The 11,664-nt window shown below is 36.8% G+C and overlaps 2 protein-coding genes across 4 annotated transcripts in view; one reads left to right on the plus strand and one right to left on the minus strand.

The window, feature by feature from the left end:
- The window catches only part of LOC107659566 (choline transporter-like protein 2), a 37,567-nt gene extending 35,334 nt beyond the window's left edge, over window positions 1–2,233 (minus strand). The window contains exon 1 of one of the 2 annotated variants that reach the window (XM_016448561.1): window positions 2,016–2,231. In XM_016448561.1, the coding sequence (XP_016304047.1) occupies window positions 2,016–2,043 (28 nt within the window). In that variant the 5' untranslated portion in view covers window positions 2,044–2,231. Of the gene's footprint in view, window positions 1–2,015 lie in introns of both variants that reach the window. The other variant, XM_016448559.1, reaches the window with a different exon arrangement.
- A 46-nt stretch (window positions 2,234–2,279) lies between these two features.
- LOC107659569 (serine/threonine-protein kinase/endoribonuclease IRE1-like) lies at window positions 2,280–8,935 on the plus strand. Of its 2 annotated transcripts, XM_016448565.1 has the most exons (10): window positions 2,280–2,424; window positions 2,971–3,032; window positions 3,157–3,405; window positions 3,903–4,154; window positions 4,455–5,084; window positions 5,985–6,148; window positions 6,341–6,561; window positions 7,148–7,283; window positions 8,189–8,277; window positions 8,443–8,935. In XM_016448565.1, the coding sequence occupies exons 2-10, from the start codon at window positions 3,020–3,022 to the stop codon at window positions 8,537–8,539; spliced, it is 1,851 nt and encodes a 616-aa protein (XP_016304051.1). In that variant the 5' UTR covers window positions 2,280–2,424; window positions 2,971–3,019; the 3' UTR covers window positions 8,540–8,935. The 2 variants fall into 2 exon arrangements, with proteins under 2 accessions (XP_016304051.1, XP_016304053.1); XM_016448567.1 differs by lacking the exons at window positions 8,189–8,277; window positions 8,443–8,935 and adding an exon at window positions 6,833–6,933 and having other exon boundaries at window positions 7,148–7,224.
- Window positions 8,936–11,664: the final 2,729 nt, after the last annotated feature.

Here is an 11,664-nt window from a genome sequence, read left to right on the forward strand (position 1 = left end):
GTTAATTAATCGGTATCGGCCAGTGTGGTCCAACCTAGCTATCGGTATCGGCAAAATCCACTATCGGTCAACCTCTATTCATTGTTATTGCTTTATTTTAGAAACGAAAAGTGCATAATGACTCTGATAATGATTAAAACATACAGAGAAACAATGTCCAAACAACCCATAAAGTCAAAAAAATGGTCACTGCCCTTTAAATATGTACTGTACAGAAAGGCAAAGGAAGAAAACAAATCAATTGCACTTCCATTTTTTTCTCAGTGACTAATGGAATGAAAGCTGCTGTCAGCAGTCCATTTCCTAGACTGAATGTGATAAGATGACTAATTGGTACTGTACATGGAGCTTACACCTTTCAAAAGTCACTGTACAATTAAGATATGATATCAGTTTTATTAGTGAGAAAAATGTGACGTTATGGAAATGCCATTGCGATTTCCTGTTGTCTGGCTTCTGAGGAAATAAAGCACAATGTGCTCTGATAAATTCAGGAATTCCCCAGATGTTTTCAGTAAACTACTGTGTAATCAATCATTAGTAATCATTACTTCATAACAAAGTTGACTTTAACATGAGTTAACTACAAGATGCTAGTATACAAGACAAATACAAATACAGCCCAATAGCATAAGACATGAAGGCTGTACTCTCAGTGCTTATTTATATTTTATTAGAGCCTGGCAAAAACTTGTACTCTATTAAACTAATAAAAATGCATAAAAAGAAAGTACTCAGTGTGTATTATTCATAAAGAATTGCTAAAAAGGATAATTACACCAGCACAGTGACTCATATCAAACCCTAAAAAACAAATTGAGCTAGTATTTGCCTTTAATACTAAAGGCAAATACTCAAATAGAATATATAACATTTCTCAAATAGAAATGAGTCTACTACACAATTATCATTGCAATTAGGCAATATAACAAGATTCCAGTGAAAAACAGTGCTTGTAAACTATTAGAGAAGTTGCACTGCATGTAAAAGTGATCCCTTCCCTAATTTGAAACAGCTGCAGTCAAACTCAGGCCCTCAGCAGCAGAAATAGCACATAAGTACAGCTCAGAAAAACATACAAGTTCAAAATTAAGAGGTTAAGGCCTTATTTTAAATCTTTAAAAAGCACCATCCTATATTCCACCCTTTAATTACATGCACTCCAACTCGTGAGAGCAGCCTCCCCTAACTATGTGCTCTATGACTTGGGTTACAAGATATAGCCTACTTATGAAGAGATGTGCAAGAATAAAAGCAGAGCTTTTTTACGCTAATTTTTGCAAAGCAATTGTTGCAAATACCGGTTTTTAACCTAATGCACAAGCAATAATGTTCTTGTTAAAGCAGCACTGGTTTCAAACTGAAACCGAGGACAGAAACCATATGCAAACTATTAGAACAGCCACAACTGAGCCTTTCAGTGCTGTCCATGTTGTGTCCAAGGAGTTGTATTCATGCACACAACAGCTGCGTAGTTTCATATGTCTGTATGTAGTTTTACCCTGTGCCACAGCTTTGCTGTGATTGTTCTGAATATTAATCTATAAACAAACCTGTACACTAATAGTATAACATGAACACTTCAACCATAACACAATGTGATGGAAAGCCAAATGCACAGCATTTATTTTCCAACCACCAAATTTACAGTAAGCGATCGGCTGCTAAATTAAAATCACAATGTTTACAGAGTGTTCAGACTTTATGTTTGTTTAGGACTAAGAAACTGCAAAATATGAACTGACAAAGCTAATAACGGGGCTTTTAGGCGTTGCCTTACTAACAAAACACCAACAATATAACACCACACCACAGTCTTTCACTTTAACACGGCGTGTGCCGCCAAAAACATCTTCCTTAGCTGATATCTGGGTGTTTATTTAGCGACGGCGAAGTAATTAAAACCAATTTCAGTTTCTGTTTGGAAGTGTAAATATGAAAGGGCTCTCTTAAAAACCTCAAACCAAAAACTTTAACAACAAACACCAGCAAATGTAAACCAGGAATAAACTTACCGTATTTTGGCTTCTCTTCCATATCCATTTCAGCTTAGCGTTTATTTACCAACTGTGGTGAACTATACTCTAGTGATCATGAGCATTTCAGCCCACAACAAACTGATTCATGCCATGCCCATGGGCATGAAAGACGAAACCTGAGTGCTTTGATTGGCAGTTCTTTTAACCAATCACTGGGCATTCTCCTTTCTGACAAGTGACCAGTAGAATCCTGTTCTGTATCCTACGTGTAACTATTCAAAAATATTAAAAACAGGAAAGAAATCGTTATGAAATTGCATAACAGCAATTGAGGAGACTGATTAGGACGAATCGGTTTGGTCAAAGCTCACTCTTGTGATTTTACACACGCTGCGATAATCGGTTCGAACGAATCAAAAGATCCGGTTGAGAAGAAAAGTTCAAGGTAAATTTACGTCCTGTTGAATGTCTTAACACGCCCTACGGGTGTAACGTTAGTTATTTTTTATTTGCTGATAGACACAAACTACCATGGCGTTTGTAAATTTCCCTTTTGTTAAAATATATATTTTTACCTCATTTTACCCCACCCTCGTAATAAAATAACAAGAGGAAAAACGCACCATGTCCGAATTTTGACTGATTTTAGGCAGCACGATTGAATGCACGCTTTCAGTAACTTACTTGTTATGCTATCTCGTTGTTAATTTTGTTAAATAACAAAGAAAGTGGTCAGTATATAATTTAAAGAGTTGAAAAAGACATCAAAACGGATAACTGGCACAATTAATATACATGTTTAACGCATTATTACATTATACTTAGAAATATTGTTACTAATAATAATTATCATTTGTTAATAATGTAGGCTAATTGCCTTGACTCATGAGGTGTAGCCTATATGAATATTGATATATGTAACTACATTTATTGTATATAGACTTGCTGCATATTCTAATCATGTCTTTATTGCTTTTATCTTTTTGATTAGATTTTCTGTGTATAAGACTTGCAGTTTTTAACGACATTGAACAAAAACAATGGAGCAGCTGCGTAAGTTTTAATCTGACACCCCAAACCCAAGTTTAACCTGACTAAACCAGATCATATACAACTTTCTGTATTAGCTCACTATGATGAGTAGGACTCTCCTAATTGATGTTTTTTTTTTTTTCAGATTCTCTATTTGTGAAACATCACAGTGAAGTTCTCATCCAGAGGGTTACTTCTGTGATGCCCATTGCTGATGCACTAAGAAACGATAAAACAATTCCCTGTGAAACACACTCACTAATTCTGAAAGCATCTACAGATGCTAAAATGACAGTGCTTTTACAAGCTCTGAGCACCATCAAATCAAGATCTTCTTGTTACAATGTGTTGCAAGCTAAGCAGCCAAACCTGGTTAAAGAGCTTGAACATCAAGGTGAGAGGGGTTTTGAAATAGTAAGGATTTTTCAACACATGTGTATACTGTCAAAATTCAACTGCTCAGTCATCACGATTTTTAAAGGGATAGTTCACCCCAGAATTCAAATTCTGTCATAATTTTCTTACCCTCATGGCATTCCAATATTATGCCTTTCTTTCTTCTGTACAATATAAGATATTCTGAAGAATTTGGGTAACCAAACAGTTGCCGGTAGCCATTGACTTCTATAGTATTTTTTCCTTGCTATGGAAGTTAATGGTTACCAGCAATTGTTCGGTTACCAACATTCTTCAAAATATCTTCTTTTGTGTTCAGAAGTAAAAAGAAACTCATACAGGTTTGGAACAACTTGAGGGTCAGTAACTGATGACAGAATTTTCATTTTTGGGTGAACTGCCCCTTTAAACTCCTTTAATGGATATTTCCACTCTGCAGTATTACTCACATTGCATATGGCAAATATTCTGGTTTAACTGTCATTTATTTTTCAGATGCTCAGTTTGTGGACCGTTACAGTAACAAGCTCATCCAAAAGGTTACTGTTGTGATGCCCATTGCTGATTCACTGAAAGCTGTTAAAATAATTCACGAGGAAACATACTCAAATATTTTTGTAGCCTCTACAAATATGGCTAAAATGAGAGTGTTACTTAATGCTCTGAACACCAACAAAGCAAAATCTGCTTTTTATAATTTGCTCAAAGTTAATGAGTCCTTCCTGGTTGAAGATCTTAAACGAGAAGGTGAGAGAGAGAATAGGACGCACACAACACATACAAGGCAAAACCCAACTGGCACAGATTCTAGATCTGACCGGATGTTCATACTTTTGTTTGTAGTTTATAATTTTTCTGCTTACTATGTTTATGCTGCTTGTACTAAATTCTTTGATTCATTTGTGTGGTTACATAATTATAATTTCATTGTCAGAAAGTACTAAGATATAGAGCAGTTAACTTAAAGAAACATTGGTGAAAACACGAGAAATATTTGGAACATGCATAACCTTCACATATTTTCTTATACTTTCTATAATTTTGTAGGAATTGAACAGGGAATGGCAGGGGCATCTGCACAGACCTCATCAGAAGTACTGGGAACTGAATCTCACCCTCAAAATGCTAAAAAAGTACAGATGGAAGCTGTCCAACAGGGGACTGAGGACCAACAAATCACCAGGTGGAATAGAAACAGATCCTGTACAAGACATAGTACAAAAATAGAGGAGCTGCTAAGAGAAACTGACAAACAAAAAGTAGGGAACCTCTACTTTTATAAAAATGTGAAGTACATGATTGGCTCTGGAGGAAGTGGCACACAAGTATATATTGGCGTGAGTGTAGATAACATTGATGTGGCCATTAAAATAATAACCAAGAACCCAAAGAACACCAAAGACTTTGAAAATGAACTGAGTCATTTGCAAAAGCTTGAAAGCCCATATATCGTCAGGTATGTGACCTGTGCAGCGGATAAAGATTTTTACTATCTTGCAAACCAGCTTTGTGAATATGATCTAGTGGACTACATGGAATATCTTCGTCAGCCAGAGCAAAAGGACAGAAAAGAGACCACTTTGAGGAGAATAGTGAAGGAGATGCTTCTTGGCCTTCAAGTTCTTCACCGTGCTGAAGTGATACATCGCGATATAAAGCCTAGAAATGTTTTGATAGGTATTAATATCAATTTATTTTTTATTCTGTTTTTTTAGAATAATAATCTTTACTGTTGATTTGGAGAAATTTAGCATCATCGTTGAATCCTCTGCAGTGAGAATGAGAGTCCAAACAGCGGATAAAAACACCACAATAATTCACAAGTAATCCACACCACTCCAGTCCATCAGTTAATGCCTTGTGAAGTGAAAGCTGCATGTCTGTAAGAAACAAATCCATCATTAAGACGTTTTAACTTCAAACTGTTGCTTCCTTTACCATTGAGTCCTCTATCCATAATATCGCTTTCTCCAGTGAAAAAACCGTCTCTTCTGAATCAGGAGAGAAATATGCACAGATCAAATACTGTGTACAAGCAAAAACAGTCCAAAACAGTTCTAAACAAATATGTTTTAATGCGAGAGGACAACAGGAGATGGACTTTTTCACTGGGGGAAGAGTTATTATGGATTATAAACTCGTATTTTGTCCAGAAGTGATGATTTAAAGTTAAAACAACATGGAGCTTTTCACGTCACAAGACATTAATTGATTGAGTGTAATCATGTGGATTATTGTGATGTTTTTATCAGCTGTTTGGACGGCACCCATTCACTGCAGAGGATCCATTGCTGACCAAGTGATGTAATGCTACATTTCTCCAAATCTGTTCTGATAAAGAAACTAATTCATCTACCTCTTGGATGGCCTGAGAGTGAGTACATTTTCAGCCAATTTAAATTTTTGACTGAACTAATCCTTTAAAGCAATCGTTCGACTAAAAATTTAGCTTCTGTCATCATTTACTCACCATCACGTTGTCCCAAACCAGTTTATCAGCAGCTGGTCCCCATCCACATTAAAATGACAACAGAATTTTAATTCAGTATATTCAAAACTCTAACTTATTCCTAATAGATAAACAAGAAAGGGCAAGGCTGGCCGACTTCGGCTTAAGTCGCAAACTGGAGGAGGAGAAAACCACAGTGTATACTGACAGAGCTGGTACACAAGGCTGGGAGGCAACGGAGATTGTAAATCAGACAGAAAAAGGCGGATACAAAACGAGCTCAGACATCCAGGTTTGTGAAATATCATGAATGAACTGCAGCCGTGATTACAATGAGATCATCTAAATAAAAGAGTATTTATTATCAGTTTAGTTCATAGAAATCATGACTATTTGTGATTACTTACACTTTTCCTACTCTAATCATGCCCAGTGGTTAGTATTGTGCAGTTTTCCCTGTTAGATAACTTTGTTTCTGCATCAGGTAGCAGGGATGTTAACCTATTACATCCTCTCTGACGGGAAACATCCTTTTGGTGATGGCATCTGCTGTGAGGTGAACATTTCAGAAGGGGAATATTCTCTTGGCGAGATTCAAGATATTGCAGCAAAGGATCTCATAGAATGGATGATCAACAAAGAACAAGATAAGAGACCGACCGTCGACAAGGTCCTAAATCACCCTTATTTCTGGGATGATAAACGGTAAATTATAATTAATGTTTGATCCCTAGGAAGAAATCATTTGCTCCTTATTCTTGCTTTTACCACTGAAAGTGGCAATTACATGAAACTGTAAGGTGTTTTTTCACAATTATCCTTATCTTCTGCCTACTCTTTCACTGCATCCTTTTACTCTTTTACTTCTTGCTCATTTGATGTGTTTATTTCCAGTATTTCAGATGCTGATTTTACCTGATTCTCTAGCAAAACGCATCTCTTTCATACTGAGTCACTGGCATTGTCTTGTTTCTAGACTTTGGGCTTTTTATTATCTTGCCATCTATCCTGAGCTGTCAGTCTGCATCAGTTCTGATCCTCCTTGAGACGGCTCTACAACGTGCTGCTTTGCTGCCTGTTAGTAAGAGTACATTGTTAAATTTCCCTAACACAGTAGGTCAAGTCAGGGACATTTTTCTGTCATAAATTCCCTGACTAGCCCTCATATTTATGCACCAGTCTTTCTCTGAAAGAAGAATTCGATCATTATTATATAATTGATCTGTGCAGAAATGATGTGAACTCACCCCTGAACGTGCTGTATGCCTTCACAATCTTGTTTTTCCTTCAGGATAAGAGAGGTTCTTCACAATCTGGGTAATAAAGAGGAAGTCCAGGAATACAAGAACTACGAAAACAATAAAAAGCTTTATGGCACGGTACAGAAATACACGGCGGGAAAAACCTTTTCTGACTGGAAGACAGAGGTGAGCAATGACTACTTCACCTAAACGTAAGAGAGGTGTTTTCCTCTCCTTGATAAATTGCTGATTGGTTCAGTTAAGGCTGTGTTCGGACTATTAACAAAAATCAAGATGGCTCCCAGTTCCAACACTGTTAGCTTAGCATTGAAAATGGTCAACATGTGACCGAAATGTTTGCCTTGTTTTGTTTTTTTTTTCCAGTAAATTGCTTACACTACTTTCATCTCACTTGTGAAATTTAATTTTTGAGAGTGTAATTTTTGAGAATTTTTGAGCTTTTTTCCAAGTATTTTACTCTGGTCAACTTTTTTGGTCTACGCACCTTGGTTGGATTGTTTTGAAGGCTCGGTGAGTCTCCGGCTGTTTTTTGGACTATTAACCGCACAGCAAACTAGATTAGTGATTCTTAACTGGTAGGTACTAGGTAGTACCAGTGACCCCAAACTGGGTTGTTGACTCTTATGTTCGGACGAAGGAGAAAATCAATGCACTTAACCATATAATGGTGCATATTTAGTACAGCAAAATAAACAACAGTCTCATCAATGTTTAAAGGGAGAGGAAGCACATTCCATTTCTTCCAAGTCTGTGCAACTTACAAATTCATGAATCACTTGTTAGAAGCAAATTAGACAAATGCCACCATGAACAGATGATGTGCCCTCACAATATACAACAAAATACACAAAGCAGAGGAAAATACAAACCAGACTACATTAAATAAGTTCAGTTGCAACATAGCTAAACCTGGTTTGTGCTGTCTTTATGTGCTTCATGTGAGATTCATATTATTTTTAATATTATATATTATTATTATTTTCAGTAAATGTAAATTATATTGATTATAAAAACAGTGTTGTATTTTCCTGCACTGAGATTTCCAGGTGTAAGTAACGTTGTATTTGCAGGCTCCTAAGACATGGACAAAAATTGGCAAAAATCTTCCCAATGACTTGCTTGGACTGTTACGGCATTTGCGCAATGCACTGGGACATCAGTAAGTACAGAAAAGGGGCGATATGTAAATCTAGCATTTTGCAGGATACAAGTTTAACAAAGAAAACCTCCAGTTTTCCTGAAGGTTCCATGTATGATTTTTGTATTTATTATCGTATATTATATATTGTATATTATATATTATAAGATCTACCTCTTTTAATAGGGAAAAAGAGTTCTGTGAAGAGAAGATGATTGAGGAGTTTCCAGATTTCCTCATCAGTTTACATAGACTGGCTGTGGAAATGGGCTGGGAATATTGAAGATGCTGAGAAATTGCATGTAGACACCTGTACATGGTCTTTCTTTTTGTTTTCATAGTTTTGATCATGTACTTTTTTGGAGGCAAATATTTAACATATTTCACTTTTCAGTCTTTTGCTACCTCAATTGCTTTACACTTAATGTTCAATATTGGTGCTTTTTAAGGTCCCTAAACATTTTTAAACTCCACAATATTGGTTTCAGCTCAAGACTGCTGAAGGTGGTTTTTAAGGCCTGCATAACATTGCAATTTATGTTTTTAACTAAAGTCAATATTGATATTTTCAGCTTGCTTGCTTGTTGTATATTTATTGACTCAGTGCTGTAATGCTAAATGAATTTTATTTGTATAATGTGAAAGGATTTGTAAAAACAGTCAAAGAGTGTCTTCTGAAGATCACATACTGCACACTATACAATACAATTTATAGCCTTTATTTTATTTTGTTTTTAGTTTCCAAGAGTTTTTTTTATCTTGCACTGGAATTTTGAATAAAACTCTTTATACTGATTTCTGGCTCTTGAGTGTTTTTTTAACATTTAAAATGTGTTAATATTTCAAATATATCAGTAAATCTCACATGTTCGCGTCAGGAAGTAACCATAGCAACAGTGGGCTGCTCAAGCACAAAACGTAAATGTTGTTCTAATTTACCACTACATACCTCAGTTATGTCTCTCTTACATTTGTAATAACGACGATTTCAGAAAACTAAGCAGAACTGAGTTTGTTGAACTGTAGAGGTGTGGTTCCCTTTCATGGGAACTTCGAACTGCGTCCTCTAGGGGTCGCTATGGGGAACGCCTCGTCGTGACCCGTGTCTGAAGCATACATTGAAAACTCAGGGAACCATGGGTACATATGTAACCTGAGACGATTTCTTCGAAACTACAGCTCTCGTGTTGTTGTGTGCCGTCACTGATTGGCTGCTTTGTTTTCCTCTTCCGCCCTCATCGTAGCTTCATGTTTCGCCTGTCTAGCGTCCTGATTTCTGCACGAATAGAAGTTATACGTGATTATTAATAAACTAGAGGTATGTGAAACTCGCATCTGTATTTATGGCACCAAATATGAGTGTTTATTAGCTGCTAGATTATTGTGCCCTGCTTGACTGACTGCGCTCTTGGTCAGTTTTGCAAAGTAATTCCTTTCGATTTCAAATAAGTAAAGTCGACCTGTTTATATCACGAACTCTAGTCGAAATTCTTAAATAAATAAATAAAAATACTGTCTACTGAATGTACGATGACTTTGGTGACAACATGATAGGGAGCATGTTGTCACACTACTCGGGGTAAGTTGTCACAATGGAACCTGCTATTAAACAGCGTATTGTAGGAAGCAAAACAATTATGACAAAATAAAAATAACTATTTTGGCTGACAGAAATTACAGTGTGTGACAACTCACTCCAACTTGATGTTTATAACATGTAAAGTGCCCTTGTTTTTGTAGTTCATTAGTTCAACCTTTCAGTTAAAATCTGTTTTGACTATGACTTTGCATTTGTTTTTGATTTAAATGATTAAGAATATACAATAATTGATATAAAGCAGCATGATAATATTTTTGTATTACTTCTTTGTCTTCTTAGCAATTTTACACTGAAGAAAAACAATGGAACATCAGTGTAAGTTTTATATTCACTTCAACTTCAATGCACCACATTTGAAATAATATTGGCACAGATCTAATTCACTTGATGACTTACTAGTTGATTTGTTGGTTTTTTACCAGGTACTGAAGGTGAGAAATGGTTGATAGCCTGATTGATATTTGATATTTACTCAGATGCTGAGTTTGTGGACACACACTATGAGGCTCTCATTCAGAGAGTAACATCTGTGATGCCCATCACTGATAAGATGTATGAAAACAGAAAGCTTACCTGGGAAGTGTATTCGAAGATCACAAAGGCGACTTCTAAAAAGACTCAATTGAGAGAGCTTCTAGACATTGTCAAATCTGGAGGACCTGCAGTAAAATCTGCTTTTTACAAAGTACTGCAAGAAATCAACCTTGATGTCATTCAAGAACTTGCAGGTAGGGTATTAGAGGAAAAAATTAAGAAAACAATTTATTTAAACCATATATATTTTCAGATTTGATCTAAAATGGATTTTGCAGGGCCATCCTCACAGACAGACAGACCTGAGAATGATATCGTCAGGTGGAACCCATCCTCAATAAAGTACAGAAGTAAAATAGAGGAGCTCCGGACAGATTCCTCCAGAAAGAAAGTCGGGAACCTCTACTTTTCTAGAAGGAATAAATACATTATTGGCTCTGGAGGAAGTGGCACGGTTTATCTTGGCCTGAAGGAAGATGGCACTGAGGTGGCCATTAAATTAATAATCAAGGACCAACAGGAAAGATTTAAACGAGAAAGCAAGAACATTGTCAGGTACGTGGACTTAGCAGAGGATGAAGACTTTTATTATCTTGCACTACAGCTTTGTGAATATGATATCGAGGATTACATGAAAAATCTTCGTCAGGAAGAACAACAAGACAAAGACCGCTTTGAGGAAAATAGTGAAGGAGATTCTTCTTGGCCTTCAAGTTCTTCACCATGCTGGAGTGATACATCGCGATATAAAGCCTGCAAATGTTTTGATAGGTATTAAAAATAGATTTTACTGCTTTTGTAGTTTTACAAGGGATTTATCAAAGTAATGTTAGACTTTGTATTTATTCAAGAATACAGGTGACTTAAAAACTGTAACATACTCTCAACAGATTCAGGAAAAAATGCAAGGCTGGCTGACTTTGGCATAAGTGAAAGTGATGTGACATGTGGCCAAGTATGGTGACCCATACTAGGAATTAGTGCTCTGCATTTAACCCATCCTAAGTGCGCACAGACACAGCAGTGAACACACACACACCGTGAACACACACCCGGAGCAGTGGGCAGCCATTTATGCTGCGGCGCCCGGGGAGCAGTTGGGGGTTCGGTGCCTTGCTCAAGGGCACCTCAGTCGTGGTATTGAAGGTGGAAGAGAGCGCTGGTTATTCACTCCCCCCACCTACAATTCCTGCCGGACCAGAGACTCGAACTCGCAGGGTTACGAGTCCGACTCTCTAACCCTTAGGCCACGACTTCCCCAAGGAGGCTGTTCT

Source organism: Sinocyclocheilus anshuiensis, unplaced genomic scaffold, assembly GCF_001515605.1.
Source record: "Sinocyclocheilus anshuiensis isolate Anshui unplaced genomic scaffold, SAMN03320099.WGS_v1.1 scaffold1277, whole genome shotgun sequence".
Classification (NCBI taxonomy): Eukaryota; Metazoa; Chordata; class Actinopteri; order Cypriniformes; family Cyprinidae; genus Sinocyclocheilus; species Sinocyclocheilus anshuiensis.

Coding starts and splice junctions, on each gene's coding strand:
- LOC107659569 (XM_016448565.1), top strand. Junction 4,155..4,454: donor TGAAGATCTTAAACGAGAAG/GTGAGAGAGAGA, acceptor ATAATTTTGTAG/GAATTGAACAGGGAATGGCA. Junction 6,562..7,147: donor TATTTCTGGGATGATAAACG/GTAAATTATAAT, acceptor TTTTTCCTTCAG/GATAAGAGAGGTTCTTCACA.